Genomic DNA, 26,149 nt, shown 5'->3' on the forward strand with positions numbered 1-26,149 from the left:
CTAATGAGAGTTTACCAAGGCCAGTTGGACTGGGACTGAACGAGGACGCGATCCAACCAGATTCTCTGAATGTGGCCGGATTCTCTGAATGTGGATGGCCCGGAGTCTTTCTGAAAAGCCATTGACAATGGCACTGGGACTTGTTTCCTCTGCATATACTGGATTTTGCGGATCCAGTCCGTCTGGACACTCACCTTCCTGGACCTGGAGGGAGGGGGGAGGAACTTGAACTTCCCACTGGGCGGGAAACCCTGACTGCTCTTAGGGATGGAGAGGGAGGAGGAGAGGGAGTGGGGGGGAGTGGGAGGGTGTTGGGAGGAGGGGTGGAAATGGAAACTTTTATAATTTAATAAAATTACTTAAAAAAAAAGAAAATGAGGTTGTGGGGAAAAGGAAACACTTCTGCATTGCTGGTGGGAATGCAAGCTGGTACAACCCCTTTGGATGTCAGTGTGGTGATTTCTCAGAAAATTAGGGAACAACCTTCCTCAAGACCCAGTAATACCACTTTTGGGTATATATCCAAAGGATGCTCAATCGTGCCACAAGGACATGAGCTCAACTATGTTCATAGCAGCTTTGTTTGTCATAGCCAGAACCTGGAAACAACCTAAATGCTCCTCAAAGAATGGCTAAGAAAAATGTGTTACATTTACACAATGAAGTACTACACAGCATAAAAAAATGATGTCTTGAATTTTGCAGGAAAATGGATGGAGCTATAAAACATTATTTGGAGTGAGGTAACCCAGACATAGAAAGACAATTATCACATGTGCTCACACATAGGTAGTTTTTAAACATAAAGGAAAGAAAGCCATCCTACAAACCATAATCCCAGAGATCTTAGACAACAATGCGGACACTAAGTAGACTTACATAGATATAATGTACATGGGAAGTAGAAAAAGACAAGATCTCCTGAGTAAACTGGGAGCATGGGGACCTTGGAGGAAGATTGAAGGTGGAAGCGGAGACCAGGTAGGAGAGCAGAGAAAAATGTAGAGCTCAATAAATAACAAAAAAAAAAAAAAGAAGAAGAAAGAAAGAAAGAGAGAGAGAAAGAAAGAAAGACAAACAGACAAGCTGGCCTCAGACTTATGATGGTCTTTCTGCATCTGCATCTTGTGGGCTAGGATCGTAAGCATATACCACCCTACCCAGCTGCCTTCTTAAAATTCCTACTATTAGTATTGTTAGTGGGCAGTGGTGGTGCACACCTGTGATCCCAGCACTCAGGACTCAAAGGTAGGCTGGACCTCTATAAGTTCGGGACTAGCCTCGTCTACAAAGGTAGTTGCAGAGCAACCAGGATTGTCACACAGAGGAAATCCATCTTAAAAATCCAACATGTTTGTGTGTGCGCACGCACGTGTGTGTATGTGTGTGTGTGTGCGTGTGTGTATGTGTGTGTGTGTCTGTCTGTCTGCCTGTGTATATGTTATTTGTTTGTTTTTTCCTTGAGACAGCATTTCTTGTAGTTCAGTTTTTCTGCAGCCCCCTTACAGTTCCATAATGTGCAGTTATCTGCCAGATCACTGATTGGACCTTTGTCAGAGACTCCAAGTATGACACACTGGATTCTTCTTCTCTGGTTAAGGATCTATCTTGATTTGCATGGATATGAGCGTGTTTGGGTGTCACATGTGCTTGGGTGCATAATCCCTAGGATCTGCCATTTCAGTGGGTTGGTAACCGTGTCTTGGGGGCTAGGATACTAATTTTGGTCTTCTCGAAGAGCAATAAGTGTTCTTAATTACTGAGCCATCTCTTCAACCCTAATTATTTTCTTTTTAAGGTTTATTTTAATTATTTTTAACTGTCAGGATATGTATGTCTGTATGAGTTTGTGCAGGTCTGATCAGGTGCCTAAGCAGGTCAGACAGGTCAAGAGCTCCCTGGGGCTGCAGTTCAGGTGGTCGGAAACCACCTGGCCTTGGTGGTAGGGAATGAACTGTGTCTCTTGCAGAGTTGCGCATGCTCTTAACTGCTGAGCCATCCTCTTTAAATGCAAATGACTAGAGTTTTTAATCGTATATTAATGACCCCATGACCTTTGTAGTTTCTATTAATAGTGGAACACCCCTCCCTCCCAACATCACAGGGCACACATGCACAAGAATGGCAGTGCATGCCCATGCCATTAGATAGACTTTTTTCTTTGGCTATTAATACACTTGAGTAATTTTTCTCATTTACACCTAGAGTTTGATCCTGATAAAATGATATTTTCCCCGCCACATAGGCATCTCTGCACTGTGCAACGTGTTTTCCTGAAAACAAACAAGACTCCTCACATCCTGTCAAATCAAGTGCTAAAAATAAGTGTTTCGATGTGTTAGAGCAGAAAATTCAGTCACTAGTCAACTCAATACAGATGCTTAAAAAAATGTTAATAACGCCCCCACCCCCAGCCCGGTGCCAAAGACAGAAGTTTCTAGCAACAATCAGATACATAGTAAGTACTGAGGCAATGTTTTCAAGAAGTGACCTTTACTTGACAGGCAGTTTGGGGAAATGAGGAGATGCTGGGGTTGTGTGGCAAGGGCAGAAATATACTTTGGGAATGGCAAAATAAACCTCTTGTACACACCTCTTATTCTAACATTGGAGAGGCTGAGGTGAGAGGGTCATTGTAAATTTGAGGCTAGTTTGGGTCACAAAGCGAGTCCAAGGCAGCCTGGATTGCATAGTGAGTTCAAAGTCAACGTGGGTTACATAGTGAGGCCTTCTGCTCTCCCCATCACCCCGAATCCTTTCTTAAACAGAATATTTGGGGACTGCTGATCAGTGTGGAAACAGATCCCCTCATCGGTGCACTGAGTGTTTGGCTGATGCAGGTGCATTGCTTACCTGACTTTACTTGGAAACAAATTCCAGCGAGCAAGCGGGTGGGGGTGGGGAGATCTGGTTTAAACCAATAGGATTTTCAGGTGAAACACCCTGTATTTTGTGTGCTGTGTGCTGTTCCAGCCTGTCAGTTGACTTCTCACTCCAGGGGGGCTGTCCCCTCAAGTGTGTTCTCTAGGTCACTGAACTTTGAATTTCACCTGCCTTCTCTGATGGACTCTTCAGACTGGGCCTGTAGCTTGGCTGGCACAGTGCTTGCTTTAGAGGTAGCTCAGTTGGTGGGATGTTTGCTTTCCGTGTAGTAGGTCTTGGGTTTGATCCCTAGCACTGCAAAAATAAATAAAAATTTAAAGCTATGATGATGTCATATATCTATAATTCACCTCTCCAGTAGATACTGGAACATAAGGAGTTCAAGGTCATCTTTGATTATTTAATGGCTTCAAGCTCTACCCAAGGCTCTATTTCAAACAACAAAAGCTCCCAGGTGGTGGTGGCATGTGCCTTTAATCCCAGCACTCTAGAGGTAGCAGCAGGTGGATCTTCATGAGTTCGAGGCCAGCCTGGTCTTGAGCGCGAGTTCCAGGACAGGTTCCAAAGCTACAAAAACTTGAAAAACAAAACAAAATACCAACAATAGCAACAACAACAAATTCTATCCTGGACCTTTCATTCTGTTATTACTTTGGGACACTTTAAGAACTAACCACGCCTACCCCAAACACTTTTGACCTCCCCCTCGTCGCCATCTTCTCTCTCTCTCTCTCTGATGTGTTTGTCTTGTGTTGTGTGGTGTGTACGTGTGTCTTTGTTCTCTCTACGTTTTTCCTATGTCTCTCTGTTTTCCTCTTCTTTAAGCAATAAATGTCTCCCCTTTTTTTTTTTTTAAATAATACTATGTCCTGTGAGCCTTTTATCCGCCGTAACCGCCCACCTGACTCCCCCGGCCATATGGCGCTGCCACCCTGGAGACTAGAAGCTGGTTCACAAGCCACCCAGGGCATCCCAACATCATATTATTTTTAAAAAGAACAATACATTCTACATGATTTCTAGGGATAGTTATCTAGTCTGTGGTTTTCAATTGCTTTTTTTTCTTTTCTTTTCTTTTTTTAAATTCTTCTACCATTCAAGACATCCTGACTACAACCTCCACTCCCTCTTTGATTTCCCTTTGAAAGAGAGCAGACCTCCCAGGGCTACCAATCAAGCATGACATAAAAAGATGCAATAGGACTAGGAACAGACCCTCATATCAAGACCAGACAAGGCAAACCAGTAAGAGGAAAAGGGTCTCAATTGCCTTCTTTTTGAACATTCATGTATGCATGTATGTATGTATGTGTGTGTGTGTGTGTGTGTGTGTGCACTGTATGCTTGCCTTACCATGTTGTACTTGTTTAGGTAAAAGAACAACTGTGGGGATTGGATTCTTTCATTCACTTTGTGAGCTTGGGGATTAAAAACTCAGGTTGTCCAGACTTGGTGGCAAGTGCCCTTACCTGCTGAGCCATCTTGCTGGCTCCTCAGTTGCCTTCTTGATACAAAGCCTTTATATAAATTTTAGATATTTCAGGACTGGAAAGATGGCTCAGCAATTAAGAGCACTGACTGCTCTTCCAAAAGTCCTGAGTTCAATTCCCAGCAACCACATGGTGCCTGACAACCATTTGTAATGAGATCTGGTGCCGTCTTCTGGCCTGCAGGCATACATGCATGCAGAATATTGTACACATAGTAAATAGATAAATCTTTTTAAAAAATTAGATATTTCAGCTGATCATTAGACTTAAAATATATATATACTGACTAGAAATCTCTATTCGGATATATGCATATATCGCAAAGCCTCTGTGCCCATATTTTATGTCTATGAATATAAAAATATGCTATCTTCTGTCTATGCCAACCAAAAACATCCTTGCAGTTAAGCAAGAATCTTGCTGTTGACCGTAAGTGACTATCCCCTTGACAATTCTCTAGGTAACCAAGGGCTAGCACTTCTAGTCTACTTTAAATTTCATTAGGGAAGTTCATTCCTTTCTGTTCCCACTCCTCTCTCCCCACTTTAGCTTTTAACTGAGAACTGCAACCAACTGTCAAGTTGTGTGACAGTTTTAATTATTTTGAACCCAATCCTCACAGTCATTAACCTCTGATCATACCAGTCTGCGAAAATGAACTTACTCGAGAATGAAATAAAATTCTGTCATATTTGCAAAGCCATGCCTCTTTTCCCACCCAGACCACATAAGTTGTCTTAATAGAATGTGATGGTTTGGATGCAGTTTGCTCCCCAAGAGCTCAAGTGTTGGAAGTTTGTTCTTAGAATGAAAGGTGGTTGGACCTTTAGGAGGTGGGGCCCTGTGGGAAGTCCTTCTGTCTGTGCATGCTGTCCTCAAGGGGAAATCAAGCCTTTCTCCAGAGATGTCTTCTCCAGTTCTCACAAGGAGGGCTGTCCTAACTGGAGTCTGACACCATACCACTATCTGCATTTCTGGCTGACCATACCATGTTTTGCCACTACACACACAGCAGACATCAGTTAGCTTCCCATCCAACACCTTTAGCAAATACGAGAGACAACTCAGATGGTTATTTAGGTTTGTCTATTCCGGTCTGCCATCAGTTGGCCTTGCTTTTGAGTCTGGGGCAAGGTAGTGCATGGTGGAAGCAAGTGCAGAATTAAACCAATTCACCTCATGGCTGGGAAGCAAAAATGGAAAGAACCAAGACCTCACAATTGGCCTCACAGGCACACTCCCCAAACCTCAGATGCCACCCCAGAAGGTTGCACTTCTATTTTTTAAAAAATAGACATATACTTTTAATTTTATGGTTTCTGGTCTTGTTTTTCAAGACAGGGTTTCTCCATGTAGTCCTGGATGTCCTGACACTTACTGTGTAGACGAAGCTGGCCTCAAACTCAGAGATCACCTGCCTCTGCCTCCCAAGTGCTGGGATTAAAGGTGTGCATCTCCCCCCGCCACCCTCACAACATCATGTGTAAGCCCATGAGTGTGAGTGCCTGATGGAATCCAGAAGAGGTTGTCAGAGCCCCTGAAGCTGGAATTACAAATGACTGTGGATGCTGGGAATCAAACTCTGGTCCTCTGCAAGAGCAGCCAGCACTCTTAACTCCAGAGTCAATTTTCCAACCCCATTTCTTTTATAAAACTGTCTGTGTAGGTGTGAGTGTGATGTGTGTGCACATGTGAGAGACGTATGGCATGTGGAAGCCAAAAGAAGACACCTGGTGCCCAGCTTTATCATTTCCCTCCTTTTTCCTCCAATCAGGTGTGCTACCAAATCTAGGATGACAGTCATCAACATCCAGTGAGTTTCCTGTTTCCACCTAATCCCACAGTTCCAGGTTTACAGGTGTCCATTGCCATGTCTGGCTTGGCGTGTGGCTGTTGAGGATTTGAATTCAGGTCCGCCAGCACAGTACTCTTACTCTATCTGCTGTCTCCCTAGCCCATAGGCCACACTTCGTAAAGAAGAATTTGCCAGCTCTCTACATCCTAAAGTTGGGGAATGAGCTTTTCAACATGAACCTTTGGGAAGATAATCAAGAACCAAGTGCCAGCAATAGGCACCATGCTTTCTGCTCCCAGGCTTTCACCCAAAGGCTCAACCAACGAGCTCATCAATCCTGTTTTCAGCCTCTAAAAGCAGGAATTTAGGAGATTACTTTTCTTCTTTTCACTCTTCACCCCCTACCTCTTTTCCCCTTCCTCTCCCCCTCCTGTCACCCACCCTGTCCTTCTCCCAACATTGCTCTCTCCCTCGTCTTCCTTGCTTTATCCTTCTTCTCTTCCTCCTCCTCCTTGGCAGTGCTGGAGATTGAACTTGAACATAGGAAATTGAACATGCTTAGCAAGCTGCACTATACTGCTAGCTCCTCATCCTTTTAATTTTGGGGTCTCTCTTCCTCCCCCTCCTTCTCCTCTGCCCTCTTTCCTTATACCTCCACCTCTCTTCCTAACAATCTGCCTTAGGTTTCTCATTACAATAACAAAATCAAATAATACAAAGTGGCATTCTAGGAAATGACAATTGTAAATCAAAAAAATTCATCAAAGTGGACGTGGTAGTACACATCTTTAATAGCAGAATTTGAGGGGAGAAGCAGGATGATCAAAGGTCAAGTTCATACAAGGATGCTAAATCACTTTCACTTGTAGTTTTGTGAACCACAATTGTGGCTTTGCTGCCGTCCTTTCTTCAGAGCTGATTAGGATTGAAAAAGTGATTTTTTTGAGAGAGAGAGAGAGAGAGAGAGAGAGAGCATGAAGTTGGATGGGTAGGAAGTAGGGAGGATTTAGGAGGTGTTGGGGAAAAGGAGAATATAGTCAATATAGTGTATGGAAACAATTTAAATAAAATGACAAAATGATTATTAAATTAAAATGATGCTGTCTTCTGAGTTTTTACTGTTACACATCTTCTGCCTTAGCTTTCCAAGTACAGGGTTACCACAGTGCCCGACCTGCACCTGTCTTTTAACATCAGACATTTGCCAGCTCTTGAGATAGTACATGTTTCATCTTCAGGTACATATCTTATAGAGAAGTTGTCTGAGGTATTAAACCCTCTATTTTAGGCCTTGCATGCTGAGAACTCTGTAATAAGAGAGAAGCAAGAAGGTTAGGCAGAAGGCTATCCTCCACATACCTAACAACCCAGCCTTCAGTGATCGATCAGTCATTTTAAGAGTTGCAGACTTGATCCAAAGATTTCTTCGAGTGTTAGAATCACCCAGAGAGTGATTTTTATCAATTGTGTTACCTAAATTTTCAGCTTCCAAACTTTACGGTCCACCAGAATCAGCAGAGGTCCGGTTAAAGCTAGAGTGATGGGTCCCTATTGCAAACTTAGTGATTCACTTAGGTTGAGAGTTGGTCTAAGTGTTTGTTTCCAGTGAACTTCAGACCACATTGAGCACCACTAACTGAGCCCTCCACACCAATTCTGTTCTCTGCTGTAAAATATTATTTCAAGATGTGTTACATTTATTTATGCTGTGGAACATCTCTTTTCATGATGCAAATATGTGCTGTGTTCTTTTATGTTACATTTGCTTGACTCTATGTAACTGTGATACTTTGTCTGTCTAAGACACCTGAGCTGAATGGCCAAAGGCAAGGCAGGAGAAAGGATAGGTGGGGCTGTTAGGCAGAGAGAAAAAGGATGAGAAAAAATCTGGGAGGAGAGAGATCAAGAAGTGAGAAAAGAAGGGGCCAGTCACCCAGCCAGTCCCAGAGTAAGAGTGAAAGGAAGATATACAGAAGCAAGAAAAGGAGAAAGCCCAGAGGCAAAAGGCAGTGGGAAAATTAAACAAAAGCTGGCTTTTAAAAAAAGCCAAGCTAAGGCTGGGTATTTATAAGAATTAAGACTCCATATCTAATTTATTTGGGAGCTTGGTGGTGGTGTACCCATCTCAGCCCCTAAAGATGAAAGAATAAAGAGTGAAAAACAAAGTATAGGAGTTCTCTCTCCCTCTGCTCCTTTCCCTTCCAATGGGACTCATAGTTGGAGTTAAGATGGGAAGTTACTGCACTGTGAGAGTTAACACTGAAGGGAGAATGATGGTGTGTCCAGATGTAACATGCAGGCATGTAGTCTACAATGGGAAGCTATAGTTAGCATGAACTTTACATCCAGACTGTGAACACGAAACATGCTTTAAATCTCAATAAGTTTTTTTTTGTTTTGTTTTGTTTTTTTTTTGTTTTTTGTTTTTTTTTTTTTTTGAAGACAAGGTTCTTTGGAACTCATCACATAGCCCGGCTTAGACTGTAACTTGGAGTGATCACCCTACCTCTGCCTTCTGATGTTGGAGTTACATGAGTGTGCCACAGTACCTGGATAAGGATTACAGTCTTCTGGTTGCACTTCCACAAACATGTTGCATCCTTCTTTTAACTTCTTTGAGTTTCCAAGTCACAGTAACGTGGCTTATGGTCCTGGTGTCACAGCTCCTCAGGGGCATCCATTTCTTAGTGGTTAAGTGGGATTAGGGCAGAATTTTCAACAGTTTCCGAAATGTCCCTAAGCAATTCTATAATACAAATTTTGTAATATTTGTGCAAAGTGGAATTCTCAAAATTGATGATTATAAAATCAAAATATTGATCAGACTTGGAATAGATATGCACATTTATAATCCTAGAACTTGAGTGGTGAGGCAGGAGGGTCAGGAGTTCAAGGCGAGCCTAAGCTACATAGCAAGTTAGAAGACATCTTGGACCATATGAGCTTCTAAAACACAAAACAAAATAAAACAGAAACAAAGCAAAAACCAGAATAAATAAATACATAAATGGTTAAACTCTGAAAAACATCGAACATACTCTAACCCTGCATTACCAACTATCTACTTAAGATTTATTCCTTATGTAAAAATAAACAAGCACATCCATTTAATTAATATGAAAATTTGTTTTCATCTTTCATAAATGGCATAATTGTATGTATGGTAAAGAGTTGCTTAAACACTTTTTGTTATGATTTATCATTACTAAATATTTGAATTTGCATACTTATTTTATAAATCTATTTTCCCAGGGTCCTACAAATTTCTAGGGTGAAACAGTGTGGCAAAGTAGAAAAAAGCAGCCCTGGTAGATAATATAGACACATATAAAATAAAATAGAAAGATAAGTCAACACGGTGACAAAGCAATGCAAAGCAAAGTGAGCTGAAATTCATAATTTGGAGGAGTGTGCGTGCATGCGCGTGTGCACACACACACTCACACAGGGTTTCATGTGAAATACATATTGGGGAAGTTGCTATAGAGATTCAACTTTACTTTTCCAGATGGCTATACTCACTTGTCCTAAATCATCTGCTGAATAATCTATCTTTTCCACACTGATGTGAAATGACAGTTATATTTTTAAAACTAGGCTTTCATACAAGGTATTTTCCAAATAAGCTCAATCTAACCCACTATGCCCCCCAGTATGCAAGGACTTATTATATTTTTGAAGTTCTATTTATTTTCCCCTACACTTCCAACCTTAGTCAAATCTGGGTGGCAGTTGTCACCATGGGATATCTCCAGCATTACCTCATCACAGACATGAGACTGCAAAGATGATGCTTGAGGTGCTGGTCTCAGGAGTCATGACACAGTGCCTTGAGGGTTTGTGGAGGACATTTTAGGAGAGCTGAACCACTCTGAATTTGGCACATTTCTGAACATAGCCTACCTACCCAGTATGTTTAGAGAAGTAATAAAGTCTGCAATTTACAAGGTAGAGTTGTACCAGTGCGTTGGAGGAGGCCGCTAGTTAATTCCTGGCCAGTTAGCCCTGAAATGATCACGCAGAAACTGTATTATTTAAATCACTGCTTGGCCAATTAACTCTAGCTTTTTATTGGCTAACTCTTACATTTTAATTTAACCCATCTCCATTAATCTGTGCATCACTACAAGGTTGTGGCCTACCAGCAAATTTTCAGCATGCCTGTCTCTGGCAGCGACTCCATGGCTTCTCTCTCTGACTCCACCTCCTTTCTCCCAGCATTCAGTTTAGTTTTCCCCACCTAGCTCTGTTCAGGGGAACAGAGCAGTTCCTTTATTAACCAATGTTATTCATAACATACAGAGGAAATCCCACATCACCAGTGGGTGTACCCCTCATGCCTCATTGACAGTTGTCCAATTTACTTCTGATTCCATCAGAGATAATTCATTTATTTGAGATCATTGGAATTTTTTTGTGTTAAAGTCAACAGCAAGACGTAGTATAGTGTGCTGACCAAAGAGAAGGACCTCTTTGGTAGGAGGAGTAGATTCATGTTTCTTATTTTGATCTAACCTAAGTAAGCATACAGGTCAGGCTTGACTCATTTGAGCATTGGTTTGTACCTTCACCTATGGAAAGTTATTGGGTGTAAGGTTGTTCTACTTTCAGTAGAGTAGAAGACTGCGACCGTGTAGTGATGTGACTCCTCCTAGTTGTTCATTTCAAACATTCTTTTAATGTTTTCAGAGAGAGAGTCTCGCTGTACTTCAGGCTCGTCTGACCTGGACCTTGCCCTGTAGTCCAGGCTGGCCTAGAAAAAGCAATCATCATTGTTCAGTCCCCTGAGTGCTAGAATTATAGGCATTGTTCATCATGCTTCATTGAAAAACTTCCTTATGTTGATTTCTGAACATATGGGAAAAAATTCTCCTGGTCATAAATGAAGAAGGCACAGGTATTATCTTATGAAGCTCATAAAAGACAGGTGTTTATGCTGTGCAATGGAATAGTAGTGTGAATTGAAGGTAGATCATGCCAGTCTTCTAATTCCAAATTGGAATGTGGGCTCTATGATGCACTCCAACTCACTTGTGAGACTAGTCCTAATGAATCCTCCTAGGGTGGGGTGTGAATACATTGAATGCTGGCAGCATTTCTTAAATCCTTTTTTCTAGAATGGTATTTAATTTAGAGTTATTGCTTATTTATTTTTGGAAGACTCTGGCTTGTGAGTAATTCCTAACAGTGTGAAAGCTGGGTTCATGTAGCAGCTTGAAAATCACCTCAGCCATAATGCTTTTATAGTGCCTCACTGATGACACCTCAAATGCTGGGGATGATAACACAACTCTGTGATGGTTTGGTTAAAACCTAATTTTTGAAAACGGTGTCTAAATGACATATGTTTAAAACATTTGAATCAATGTCTTCACCCTAGATCTCCACCACCAGGCCAAGAAGTAATGAACCAATGACTTTGGACAGGTGAGTTTTGGTTAGTCACAGTTGAAAATAAGACAACACCTAAAATCCTGTTGGAAGTGAATGGGAAAAGAGGATCAATTCTTAAAAGTCAGAGCACGAGGTTAATGGGATAACTTTGATAATATAGACCTGCAGAAGGTTGCCAAGCCAGAGAGCAATGGGTCAAGAATATAAACAGAGTCTGGTGAACCTAGTGGAGCTTATGAAACACTTTCTGGCAAATAGCATGTGAAAGAAGGGCAGGACAAAAAGGACTCATGAGCATAGGACACTGTGAGTTTATACAGCACTTGGCACTAATCATAGAGGTCACTGTACAGAATGCTATACATTTACTTTTTCTTTTTTTTCAAAGTTTATTAAATTATGAAAGTTTCCATTTCCACCCCTCCTCCCAACACCCTCTCACTCCCCCCTCCCCCTCCTCCTCCCTCTCCATCCCTAAGAGCTGTCAGGGCTTCCAGCCCTGTGGGAAGTTCAAGTTCCTCCCCCTTCCCTCCAGGTCCAGGAAGGTGAGTATCCAAACAGACTGGATCCCAAAAATCCAGCATATGCAGAGGAAACAAGTCCCAGTGTCATTGTCAATGGCTTTTCAGAAAGGCTCTGGGCCATTCAGAGAATCCGGCCACATTCAGAAAATCTGGTTGGATCACGTGCTCGTTCAGTCCCAGTCCAACTGGCCTTGGTGAACTCTCATTAGATCAGTCCCCTTGTATCAGTGGGTGATCGCACCCCTCGCTGAAAAAGGCTACCTTCTGACTGGGAGATCTTCACCAATCCCTCATCAGATAAAGGCCTGATCTCCAAAATATACAAAGAACTCAAGAAACTAGACAATAAAACTCTAATTAACCCAATTAAAAAATGGGGTGCTGATCTGAACAGAGAATTCTCAACAGATGAACTTCGAATGGCCAAAAGACACTTAAGGTCATGCTCAACATCCTTAGCGATCAGGGAAATGCAAATCAAAACAACTATGAGATACCATTTTACACCGGTCAGATTAGCTAAAGTCAAAAACACCAATGATAGCCTATGCTGGAGAGGATGTGGAGAGAGGGGAACTCTCATCCATTGTTGGTGGGAATGCAAACTTGTGCAGCCACTGTGGAAATCAGTGTGGCGGTTTCTCAGGAAACTGGGAGTCAACCTCCCTCAAGACCCAGCAATTCCACTCTTGGGAATATACCCAAGAGATGCCCTATCATACCACAAAAGCATTTGTTCAACTATGTTCATAGCAGCACTATTTGTAATAGCCAGATCCTGGAAACAACCTAGGTGTCCCTCAATAGAAGAATGGTTAAAGAAGGTGTGGAACATATATACACTAGAGTTTTACTCAGCGGTAAAAAACAATGACATCTTGAATTTTGCATTTACTTTTTCATAGACTGAAAGAAAAGCGTCTGCCCACATGATTCCTGCCAAGTAAGAAATGAAAGAGAATAAGGTGGCTTGTGACTAGTTTGAACATCACTGGAAGGTAAAAACAAGTAAACAAAATTATGCCAAGATATAGTTATTTCTATCCATCCCATAGTGCAAAGGTCTCTTGAGGTAACGTTTAAGAATATCAATTGAACTACTATTGGATGGCAGAGGGATAAGTGAGCATGTAGGCTTTCAGGGCTGAGAGGTAAGTCTAACAGTTAATTCATTGTTCGCCGAAGACCAAGGAACAGATCAGTGGTATAGTTCTTCCTTTGTTAGGATGAATATAGTCAAACAAATGTACTGAGTGCCGAAAACTTAAGCTTTTTTTTCAAGGAGAGAAAAGTGTTTACTGATAAAAAGGAATATATATTGCAATGTCTTCTTTCCTATTCATTTTCTTGAGTGTGGTCTCCTGAAGGTTTTAAAGCAGACTTTCTATTCAGGAAGCAGAGGCTGCCACAGTCTTTGTTCTGGTTTACACTAACTAGTTAATCCTCTGTGCCCCAAAGCTATACGTTTGAATTGCTTCATAGTGCTTATATACAGGAAGTAACTACAAAATCCCAACTTATTGGATGCCCAGCATCCAGCGTGTGGCGTACACAGAAGTGATTCAATCTAAGTTTGGGGCTGGTGATGAGTCGGTGCACAGGGGTTCCACATTAAGTCACAATTGGCTTTGTGCTGGAGAACGCCTATCATTTGGTGTAATCAGGCCCAGTGGAGAGCTAGAGTTTCTCGTAACAACAACACAGCACCCGATCACCCAGTTGTGACCGAAGAGGACTTCTGTGATCCCAGACTAGAAGTGTTGACTTGTCATGATGTCCATCCAAGAGAAGATATCCACAGCAGATTTGATGGAGAGCCTTCGGGAAGAGCTCACCTGTTTCATCTGTTTGGACTATTTTAACAGTCCAGTGACCACCGAGTGTGGGCACAGCTTTTGCCTGATGTGTCTCCTCAAGAGCTGGGAGGAGCATAGCACACCTTTATCTTGTCCTGAGTGCTGGAGGACTTTGGGAGCCCCTCATTTTCAAGCCAACGAGCGCCTGGGGAGACTGGCTAGCATTGGCAGGCAGTTGAGATCCCAGGTCCTGCAGAGCGAGGATGAGCAAAGCAGTTGTGGGAGAACACCAGGAGCCAGCAGGGTGTTCTCTGATGATGAACAGAGTGTAGTTAATTTCTCAACACCAAGTCATGGCATGAACAGAGCATATTTCTCCAACGAGACCGAGGAACAACACAAAGTAAGCTGGGTTGCTCAGTGTCAACCTCAGAGCGCAGAACTGGTCCTAACCCTTAATTCTCATAATGGTCTTTGTTGGTGATAGCCATGGGCATATATCTTCAGGGTAGTACACCACACACTGGCTTGGATCCTTCTTCCACCGTTTCTTTGAGAATATCAGTCATCTTCTAGTTGTTGGCTACTGGCCAATCAACATGTTAAACGAATACAAGTGACAAATCTTTACAGTGTACAAGAGCACAGCATCTATTGACGAGTTTTCCTGATCTTTTCACCCTCGGGTACTCTGCCAAGAGGTTTGTTTCTATTGCAGGAAAAACTCCAGGACATCATTAACCTTTTACGGAAAAAGAAGAAGGAAGCTCAGTCCATACTGAACCACGAAAAGGAGCGAGTGATGCTGTGTAAGGTCAGTGTCTGTCTGATGTTTGGGCTTGTGTGTGAGATGCCTGGTGAAACACCAGGGAGAGAGGACCACTGTGAGTCCTGCTTTGGGGCTGCCTGGCTTCCTGTGTTCGCCTGGGGACATCACAGTTCTGCTCAACTTCTCTCTTCTTTATCTTCCTTGGCTAGCTGCTGTGATGAATCTGATTAATATTATTTAAAATACAAACAACAGATTTGCAAGACAGGATGGAAGCTGGTTTTAAAAACGAGTCTCTCAAATGCTTAGGGAAAAATTGTATGCAAATTAAAAGCAAGTAAAGCGGAAGGGACAATAATGGCATAATAGCAGATTGAATCATACTGGAACAAATGCCTAAGGTTAGTCACAGATTTGGATTTCAATTGCCTAGCTGTTAAAGCGAAGAATTAAATGTTTAATATGGCACAGTGTAGATATTAGGGCTGGGGAGGTGGTTCAGTGGGTTAAAAAAAAGCCCTTGCCATGCAAGTCTCATGACCTGAGTTTGGATATACAGAACCCACATAAAAGCCAGAAGGACAAGTATTTGTAATCTCTGTGGGAGGCACGCACATGCCGTGAGCACATACACATAGACACACACACACACACACACGCACACACTTCCTTGTGCATTTGAAGTGAATATTTGAATTTCCCAAAGACTCTGAGGAAGTTTGTTGATTTGAGGCATCCTCTCCCCGAGTAGCCCAGGCTAGATTCGAACTCCTGATTTATCTTTGTCTTAGCCCTCTAAGCACTGGGATTTCAGGTGTGCTGTACCACAATTCATGGCATACTCTGAGTTCTTTTATCTTGTTTTGGAAGACACAGTCTTGCTGCATGATCCTGGCTGGCCAGGAACTCACTGTGTAGATGAACAGGCTGATCTTAAATTTTGCTTCTATCCTCCTGCCTCTGCCTTCTGAGTGTTGGTTTTACATTCATGTGCCACCATGTCATCATAGATCTAGAACTTAATGGCAACTTTTTGTGATGTATTTCTTGCTTGTTATCTGATGCCAAGTTTGTTTTTAAAATCAATAAATGTCTAGTAACGTACACATACATCTTTCATAATTTTTTCTTTTTAAGTTTTATTTATTTTAATATGTTTCTCCTTTTAATTTTAATTTTTTTCTCAATTTTTTTCCTCTTTTGAATTTCATTTTATTTTTTCCGGGTATAGTGGCACTCACCTTTAATCCTAACACTCTGGGGGCAGAGGCAAGTGGACCTTTGAGAGTTCAAGGCTAGCCTGGTCTGCGTAGTGAGTTTCAGGACTATGTAACTATGAGTTACATAGTCAGGCCATGATTCTAAAAACAAACAAAAAACAAAAGACAAAACTTTTTCATTTTATTTTTGAACAGTGCTGATTACTACATGTTATACTTTTGGATTCTCTTTTTTTTTTCGTGTCTTACAGTAGAAAAGACAGTTCTTAGATTAGAAAATCTGATAGTGTTGATTACTATGGACGTACACATCTTTCAAAACTCTACTCTTCATCCATCGAGTCAATAAAAGGTAGACGTTCTAGGAGTGTTTCCATTGCTAACATTGTGTGTGCATGTGTGCACGCATGCTTGGGCACGCGCGCACGAGCGTGCTGGAGCATTGATGTGCACATGCGATAGCAGGAGGAGACGAAGACGTGTAAGCAGGTCGTCGTGTCGGAATATATGAAGATGCACCAGTTCCTGAAGGAGGAGGAGCAGCTGCAGCTGCAGCTTCTCGACAAGGAAGAGAAGGAGAACGTGAAGAAACTGAGGGACAATGAGATCCACCTGACCCAGCAAGTCAGACGCCTCAGCAAGATGATTGGACGGATGGAGTCCACCTGTCACAATTTGACCTTAGAGTCTTTTGAGGTGAGGCAAAATTCAGGAGGATGTCAGGGAAAATGGATGGAAAAAAAAAAGCATAGTGACCCGCAGCACTTCAATCCATAGGAATTATATTTTCCAGTATTCATCTGAAAAATTAAGTTCTGCCTGAAAAGTAGTTTTCCTAAGGAACTGATTTTTCTGGGTATGAAATATTCTTCAAAAGGAGGAGAACTCAAACAAGGGGGGAAAAAGCCAAGCCCAGAGATGATTGTAGTTTCTTCTGGAGCTGTCTGTGCAAACTCAGCTTTGTCTAGAAATTCATTATTTGTTTGTAAGCTAGTGTGTATGGTCAATTTAGTCTCTTCAATGATCTGGGGAGGGTGAGCAATAGTGTCATATAGCCTAGAGGTGATTGTCATCTACAACAAGGACCTGGGGTAGCAAATATTTACTACTAAGACTCATGGCAGTTAAGGATATCTGTTGGTCCTACAGCTAAGAGGGGACAGAGCCCATGTGTTCCTTGTGCCAAGCCCACTGTTCCATCTTTGCTTATTGCCTCCCTAAGGTATGGCACTCATTAGCATCATCCCAGCCATAAGCCATGAGACCCACCTCAGCTTCACTTTCACTGATGCTCAGAGTCTACAGAGCGCTGTCTAATTTTGTGTCTTCTGAATGACTAAACAACATCAAAAACCAGAGCATGGACTTGGTCTCAGCTCTCACTGAGTCATTTTTCTGAGTCATCGGAGTCTCACTGAATCATCTCCGGTTCTGGGACATGACGTTATTAGTTGGCTTCATAATGAATGAGGGAAGGGGGCTTAGGAGTTCCAGCTTTCTTTGAGAATATATTGGCTGTTATGGTTGCATAGGGGTGGGAGAGGCATGTTTTCAGTGATGTAGTCACTAGTAAGATGCCCATGTTTTGTACATAATCTCTAACCCATGCCCCCATAAATATCCCTAACTAAACTCATTGGGTCATAAACAAACAAACAAGTAATGTGAGTAGAATTACCCACACACTGGGAAGGGGATAAATAAGAGGACAGATAAAAATCCCTCATTTACACATATGTATACATCAAAATATATTATGTCCATGTGTGAACGTGTCAGAATGCAATCCATTATTATGCATAAGGAATTTACGTGAATAATGTTAAAACACATTTTAACAAAGACTTTTTAAGAGACAAGAGATTGCTTAGTGGGTAAAGTGACTGCTGCCAAGGCTGACCACCTGAATTCTGTCCATGGCTGGGATCCGTGTGGTACAAGGACAGACTCCATTAGCTGTCTTCTCACCTCCATATTTGTGCTGTGGCAAAGAACCTTCCCTATATACAAATAAGATGCTATTTTTTTTTTTTTTTTTGTAAATCAAAAGCATGGATGTGAAAAAAGAACAGACGATTTTCTGGTCAGTGTGAGAAATACCTCATGTTCATCAAAACCCATCCTTGGGAGAAGCCATGGCTTTATACTCTTCTGTCCTGTCTGTCACACCCTCTCACGGTGTGCTGTGCTAGGTAGGACCAGGGAAGCAAATTCTGAGAAACTACCAAAAGACCGTGAAGAAAATGGATTTGGTGCTTGCTAGTGATTGACATGAATGGCTAGTAACCTTTTTTCCTTTCTATCCTTAGGAAGTCAGAGGAGCCATGGAACGGTAGGTTTCCATCACGTCTCCAGCGTGTGGCACATAGGAATCTGGTACTGATGAGAGAGTGTTGATGTGGGGATGAGGATGTGGATGTTGTTGGGGAGAGATGATAAGGAGCACGAGGTTGGACCAGGTCATGTAGCATGCATCAAGGAGAGAATGAGGCTCTCTTTTCTCTTGGAAGGTGTGAGTCACTGTTGCTTCAGTGTCCAGAGACCACCATCACGGAGCTGAGCCTGTGCCGTATCACTGGAATGAGGGAGATGCTGAGGAAATTCAGCAGTAAGTTCACCTCGTCACATGTCCAGAGATTTCCATAGTTAAGTTCAGCACATGTTTTGGGCACCACTGAGCTCCTGGGTAGCTTCTTCTGGCATAAAATATTCTGATACGAGGCTCCCAGGTCCAGTATCCCTGAACTAGTGCTGAGCACCAAGTTACAAATACTGCCTGTGCTTGAGCCAAGAGGCAGAGAGCTTGTTTGCTGTTCTGTGAGGCTCTGCTTGCTGTCACTAGGTCTTCGGTCCTGCTTTTGTCACCTTGTTCTGTGATATGCACACCCCACACACACCACACACAATAATCCTCACGGAGAGGATCTTCCTTTGTGAGCTCTCTTCCTGTTAGGATAAAAGCTGGTTTAAATGTTTTTGTTTTAATCTTTGTGTGCAGGCAGGGAGTGATTGTGTGTGTGTGTGTGTGTGTGTGTGTGTGTGTGTGTGTGTTTGCACGGGTTTATGTGCTATTCAATGGATATAGAGGTCACAGGACAACCTTGGGGTAAGTCTCTGACTCTTTGTTTGAGGCAGGTCCTTCTATTTGTCACTCCCAGATGCTCTGGGAATATATTTGACTAGAAGTTGTCTAAGTTGGATTGTTATCTGTTATGGGAAACTAATACTATTGTTCAATGATGGAGGTATGTTTAACCTGATTCATATTGGGATGGGAGGGGTCCTGAGATTGCTAGGTGCATTGATTGGAGAGGGGTGTGTGTACACAGTGCACGCATGAAGGAACTAGAATATCAAGTACATTATTACAGGAGGGTCTATATGGGAACAACTCAAAACCAAATGGGGTCCCAAACCTGCCTGCCTGTGTGCCTGCTTCAATGAGGGCAAATGATCCCATCTGGAGTTAGTGAAATTTTGAGGCCTCTCGTGGACTTCCTCACAGGTGGGTGGAGGTGAAGTGCTCCCAGTAGCTCACATATGCGTTATGACATTGTCTCCATGGTACTAACTCACACAAAGCTGCATTTGACCATGGTGTGCTGAAAAATAGGAATTAGAAATTTGCTGCTATAATAAGCAGTGATTTTGTAATCTTAGTAAAGTTAATCTCTAAGGATTCTATTTTTCTTTTAAATTTATTTTTATGTAATTGTTATGCATTTATTAGACAAGGTCTCATACATCCCAGGCTGGCCTAGAACACTCTGTGGAGTCAAGTGTGACCTTGAATTTCTGGTCTTCCTGATTCTACTTCCCGAGTGTGGTGACCACAGGTTTGTTTAATCACACCGGGTGTTGTGCAGTGCTGGGGTTTGAAGTCAGGGTTTCGTGCACATTAGGCAGGCATTCCACTAACAATGCAATGCCCCAAGGCCTCCTTTCAAATTGATTTTCTTTTTTTCCTTTTAAATATTTGTTATTAGCTATTAGTATTTATGTGGGCCTGTGTGGGGGGTGCACATGAATTCAGGTACCTGAGGAGGACAGAGCTGTTAGGGCCCCTAGAGATGGCTTTTCAGGAAGCTGTGAGCCACCAGACAGGAGTGCTGGGGATATAATTCAGGACCTCTGGAAGAGCGTCATGTACTTTTAACCATAGAGCCATCTCGCTAGCCCTTGTTATTTATTTATTTATTATATGACAGAGTCTTGCTATGTAGCCCAGACTGTTCTCAAAGTTACGCAATCTTTCTGTTGCAGCCTTTTGAGTATTGGGATCACAGGCCTGTGCCATTTTGTCTGGGTTAACTTAAATTTTTATTATCATCACAACTATTATCATAGCATTGGGGATTGTACCCAGGGCATTGTGGATGCTAGGCAAGTACTCTGTCCCTGAATTATATCTCTATAGTTATTTCTTTAGAAATTAAATAATTACTAATTGTAATAATTGAGACAAGGTCTCATAGAGCCCACGATGGCCTCCAATTCACTATGTAACTGAAGATGACCTTAAACTTCTGCTTCTCTTGCCTCCATCTCCTGAGTGCACAGAATATAGGTATATACCATACAGGCCACCACACCTAGCCAGTATATATATTCATATATATTATATATTTCATATATATGAAAAATTATGATTGCCACAATGATGAAATGCAATAATACATAGAAATGCAGGATTTGAATTTAGAAAGAGTTCAATAAATGTTAATGAACAAATTTAAAAAGTTAATTAGCAAATGTTAATGTCTCTCTCCTTTCCAAACTGCAGAAACTGCTATGGCTAACAAGCAAGCACATCTTTGTATGGACAGATAACCTAAATTCCTCTCTAGGAAACCACTTGCCTTACACTTCCAGGTTCCTCTCACCCTGGCGAGTGTGCAGAGTCTCAGCATGTGATTATTCTATCTCTTCTGATAGCTTCACTCTCTGTTCCTGGGGACAGACATGGTCTCATTACATACCATGACAGTCCTCCTGACTAAACTTCCTAAATATTGGGATTACTGACATAAGACACAAGTCTAACTAGAGATGAACTTTTTTTTTTCTGTTCTTTCTTCCTTTCTTTTTCTTTGTGCAACCCTGACTGTCCTGGAACTTACTTTGTAGACCAGGGTGTTTTGGAACTCACAGAGGTCTTGCCCGTGCCTCCCAAATGCTGGGATTAAAGGCATGTGCCACTACCACTAGGGTAGACTGTTTTCTAAAGAAGGCCATCTAAACAGATCCACTGAAATTACATTTAAAAACCTTTTTGTTTATTTTGAAATAGTGTCTTACACTATAAACCAGGCTGCTCTTGAACTCATTACATAGAGCAGTTTGGCTTCAATCTTGGTTCTGAAACCAGATATTGCTGTGTAGCCCAGGATATCCTTTAATCTACCTTGTAGTCCAGGCTGGATTTGAACTCATACACTCTTGTTTTAAGTTTATAAGTGCTAGAATTGCTTGCCTGGCTAAAACCCAGATTATATTTAAAGAATAGATTTTGCTGGACTTGGTAGTTATGCCTAAGTCCCAGCAGCGAAGATGCTAACACAGAAGAGAACCCAGCCTGGGTTGCTTAATTATGTCCTATCTCAAAAACAAATAGATAATAATAGGACAAGCTATTAATGATTTAGTTTAATATTAACATATATGAGAGGGTTCCAAGGATGTCCAACAATTCATTCTTTTCTCTTCTTGCAGCAGATGTAACTCTAGACCCAGCCACAGCCAATGCCTACCTAGTTTTGTCGGATGATCTGAAAAGTGTGAAATATGGAGGAACCAGACAGCAATTGCCTGACAACCCAGAAAGATTCGATCAGTCTGCAACTGTGCTGGGAGCTCAGGTCTTCACCTGTGGGAGGCACTACTGGGAGGTGGAAGTGGGAAAGAAGACTGAGTGGGAAGTGGGCATCTGCAAGGACTCTGTGATCAGAAAGGGGAATCTCCCCAAACCCCCTGGGGACCTCTTCTCACTCATAGGCTTAAAGATCGGTGATGATTACAGTCTCTGGGTTTCATCGCCTTTGAAAGGTCAGCACGTCCGAGAGCCTGTGCATAAGGTCGGGGTGTTCTTGGACTATGAGTCCGGACATATAGCATTCTACAACGTGACGGATGAGTCCCTCATTTACAGCTTCCCATCAACCTCTTTCCATGAAGCTCTCAGACCCATCTTCTCCCCTTGTCTTCCAAATGAAGGGACAAATACAGACCCTCTTATCATCTGTCATATCTGAGGGATGTGTCCTGAACCTTTGAAGACAGAGCAAGGACCAGCCGAATCCTTGAGATGGTTAGTGCATTCAAAACCTTCACACCTCAGATAATCTGAAAAGGAAAAGAAAAGAAGAAAAAGAAATCCTTCCTCCCCAAAGACTTCCCACAAACCCAGTACTGCGATGAAGAGTCAATTAAAAATCTATTCAACACCAAGAACTAAAAGCCGATACCCTGCCTTAACCCAGTCTGTTAACTGAGCTACCCTGTGTGTGCTGGCCACTCAACATACATACTGTCCTCTTTGACCTGTTGGTCTGTCATAGACCAGGTTTACAAATACACATCATTTTTTTTTCATTTGCTTTTCTAGCATTGTGCGTCTTGTGCTTTTATCAGACACATATAAATAACATGCTTGGCTGCACGGTCACCTCAAGAGTGAGTTCCTCCATCTAGAGTGGGTGGTGGAGACTTAGGATTCAACCTCCTCTAGAAAACTACTTTTCCCCACGAGGCTTGGACTGCTCATCCCCAGGAAGGCTTACAAGTTTAGATGCTGTTTAGATTCGCTATGGTCATCATCAGACGATTAGTGTTACTATTATCTTAAGAGCCTAGAATTTTCTATAGTTTATTGCTGATAAAGGTCTGGTCAATAAACCTATTAAGGCAACGGATGCCGAATGGCTTGGGGTTTTAGCTGCGGACGTTGGCTACACTTGATAACTTTCTGAGAGCAGAAGTCTTTTAGTCCCTGGAAGATGGATGTTAGCCTTTGCCATCTCAGAATGCCAGGGCCTGGGGGGATGGCAGCGAGTTCAGGTGGGACTCCTTTGAGTGGTCATACCGCCTGCTGGAAATGCATCCCACTTTTGTGGTCTCTACCTTTGGCATTTTTCTGTCCCTCTTTTTAAAAATAGAAATCTACCTTACATTGAAGAATGTCACCAATCATAATGTCACAGAAAAGACAAGCCAACTGATAGGTCTTGACTACCACACAGCTGCCTAATTAAAGGTTTTCAGGGGGAAAATGTCATAGGTTTTGTCTAAAATAGAAACTAGGTGAGAGAGAGAGAGAGAGAGAGAGTTAATCTTGAGCCAGGCATGGTGGTGCATACCTGTAATCACTGTAATCACAGTGTGAATGGAGGCAGCAGCAGGATCAGGAATTCAAAATCAGTTTTGATTACACAGTGAGTCTGAGGCCAGCCTAGGCTTCATGGGGCCTTTTTTCCAACAACGACATCAACAAAACAAACTCTATTTATTCAGCATGCAAGACCGACGTGAAGTCAGTAACGGGTTTGTGTTATGGGTCACGAGCATCCCCTTCCTTGACCTAAATCTACTTTTTCTTTTACTGTGATTCATTTCAACTTTGTGCCCCAGAAAGGGAGGGAACAGATATGGAGAACCAGCTTTAGATGCCAGAAAACACTCTCTTCTCTGTGTTCATATTTGCATTTTCATTCTGTCACGATACATAGTTCCAATCGATGAATGGGTTTGCACCATCATTTAGTGACAGTAATTTCTTTCTCATTTACTATCAAAATAAATAGTTCTTTTTATTTTTTTTGAGACAGGGTTTCTTCGTGTACCCCTGGCTATCCTGGAACTTGCTCTGTAGACCAGACTGTTCTTGAATTCAGAGATCCTTCTGCTGCCTGCTTCTGCCTCTCTGCCTCTCTGCCTCTGCTGGGATAAAAGGTGAGCAGGCCCATGTCTGGCCACTTTCCAATTTCTGTATACAGTATTCTGCCTGCATGTACGCATGCACACCAGAAGCGGGCACCAGATCTCATTATAGATGCTTGTGAGCCACCATATGGTTGCTGGGAATTGAACTCAGGACCACAGGAAGACAGTCATTTCTCCAGCCCCAGATTGTTACCCTCAAATCTCAGGTCATCCCTGGGTGGACTCAAACCACCAACCTTTAGGTTAACAGCCCAATGCACTAACTGATTACACCCCAGAGATGGTGCTCCAACTTCTATGGTCACTTCCTTATGTGAATATTTAGAATTGCTCTATTTGTAGCTGTCCCGACTGTATACAAGCATTTGAGTGTGTCTAATGATCCCCAGGTGTGTTTCCTGCAAGCTGAACAATGCCTGGCAGACCCCATGGCCCTGTATAGATGCTCCACACAGGCTTAGGTAGTCCCAAGGATTTTACTCATCGGTGTGTTAACGGAGCAGAAAACACAGATCTTATGCAAGGGTGAGAGTATGCTCTCTGTTCCGTCTTCCAGGAAGTACTGCCTGACGTGGTGATGCATGCCTTTATCCCAGCACTCAGGAGGCAGAGGCAGGTGGATTTCTGTGAGTTCAAGGCCAGCCTGGTCTACAGAGAGTTTTAGGACAGCCGGGGCTACATAGAGAAAGCATGTCTGGGAAAGCATATGTATAACCCAAGACAAGACAAGACAAAATCAGAAGGTTTAGTGAAAAAACTTGGAGTATGATTCATCACAAAGCATTTTGACTCTCACAGAGTGATTTGCTCCTCTGAAAGGTGAGAAGTACCTACGTTGTTGGTTCTCCTCGGCCCTGCAAGTGATTACTTCAAAAACTGTTTTCAGAAAGGGCTCAGGAAAAGCACAGGATATTCATGAAATATGAAAAATGGCATCAAATCATTTAGCATATATACAAGAAGGAAACCTGTAAAAGTCAGAAAAAGAGAGAAAAAAAAAAAACCTTGTGAGTTAGTTTCTCATATTTTACAGAAGTCCTTTTGACCAAGCAGGCATACTGGCACACAACTGCAATCTCAGCACTTAGAAGTTGTGAAGGAAGGAGGTGAGGAATGGGGGGCGGGGGGAGGACGATTCTCACCCCCCCGCCCCCCGTCTAGGATGTCTAGGATGCCCTATAATAGATTTTAATTGGCTTCCAGTATGAAGCAAGGTTTTACGAGGCCCGAAGCTCATGCAAATGAAGTTATTTACAAGATTAAGAATAAAAAAATTACTACTAATAAAACAGGGTCAGAATCTCTAGCAAATGAGTGGCCTGACGCTTAGACTTCATTCCCTTTGTGTACATCCTTTTCTGGTTAGCCAGGTACAAAAACGAGGTAGAGAGGCCCGGCAGCAAGCCACCCTAGCTCCAGCTGCAGCTCTCTGCCCACTTCCTCTACCACCCCAGGCTGATTTCTCTATCTCCCTGTGCCTCAGTCTCCTCAGTAAAAATGAGCTTGAAATGTCTGCCTCAAAGGCAACCATCAAACAACTGCTCTTGTGCGGAGAGCATCACCTCCTTAACTCAGGAACTGTCAATCATTCATCCTTCCCTACTTTGCTTTGTCATCCCCAGCAGCCAGGCGGCTGCCTGTACCTCACAGTGCTGACACAGGCATCCCAGGCTCCTTGATCGCCTGCCTTGACTCTTTCCCCTTCCCCCACAGTCCTCAGGCTGCCAGTCCCCGAAACCCTCCTAGACAACAGACCTAGACCATGACATTTGAGAACTTGTTTTGAGTTCGTGATTCTAATGTTGAAATTATTTTCTTATTCTGAGGCAGACTCATTTTCTAGAACCCAGGCTGACCTCTAGTTTCGACAGTCCTCTTCCTCAGCTTTCCAGTGCAGAGGCTACACATATGAGTTGCCACACCAGGCCTGATTGTAATTCTTCCTTCTTGTACATTAGGAAAATTTCTGGAAAATTCTTAGACATTTTAGCTGTTCCTTTTTATGTTGTCCCTTCATTCTTTTCCTTCCAGTTCAAATAGCGTGATTGCTGCTATTCCCTGGCTTTACTGTGTTTTCAACAGACACGAAGTACTCACAAGTCTTAGTTTAAATGGAAATTCTGCTCTACCGTACTTTGTTTTGGTGAGGAGCGCCACCCTTCTCTTTCTCTCAAAATTATATTCAGGGTTAGAGTAACGGCTCAGAGGTTAAGAGTACTTGCTGCTCTTGCAGAGGACCAGCGTTCAGTTTCCAGCAGCCACACGGTGGCTCACAACCACCTGTAACTCCAGTTCCAGGAGATCCAGTACCCTCTTCTGATTTCCCTGGGCATCGAGAAC

The 26,149-nt window shown here is 42.5% G+C and overlaps 1 protein-coding gene across 3 annotated transcripts; it reads left to right on the plus strand.

Moving 5' to 3' along the window:
• Nucleotides 1–11,208: 11,208 nt before the first annotated feature.
• On the plus strand, nt 11,209–22,459 carry Triml1 (tripartite motif family like 1). Of its 3 annotated transcripts, XM_085680576.2 has the most exons (7): nt 11,209–11,595; nt 12,992–13,084; nt 14,601–14,696; nt 16,334–16,567; nt 18,181–18,203; nt 18,382–18,479; nt 21,584–22,459. In XM_085680576.2, the coding sequence occupies exons 3-7, from the start codon at nt 14,685–14,687 to the stop codon at nt 22,120–22,122; spliced, it is 906 nt and encodes a 301-aa protein (XP_085536702.1). In that variant the 5' UTR covers nt 11,209–11,595; nt 12,992–13,084; nt 14,601–14,684; the 3' UTR covers nt 22,123–22,459. The 3 variants fall into 3 exon arrangements, with proteins under 3 accessions (XP_085536702.1, XP_048297634.2, XP_048297635.2); XM_048441677.3 differs by lacking the exons at nt 11,209–11,595; nt 12,992–13,084 and adding an exon at nt 13,757–14,285; XM_048441678.3 differs by lacking the exons at nt 11,209–11,595; nt 12,992–13,084 and adding an exon at nt 13,757–14,285 and having other exon boundaries at nt 16,337–16,567.
• The last annotated feature ends 3,690 nt before the right edge of the window (nt 22,460–26,149 follow it).

This window comes from Myodes glareolus, chromosome 23, assembly GCF_982192425.1.
Source record: "Myodes glareolus chromosome 23, mMyoGla1.1, whole genome shotgun sequence".
Taxonomy (NCBI): domain Eukaryota; kingdom Metazoa; phylum Chordata; class Mammalia; order Rodentia; family Cricetidae; genus Myodes; species Myodes glareolus.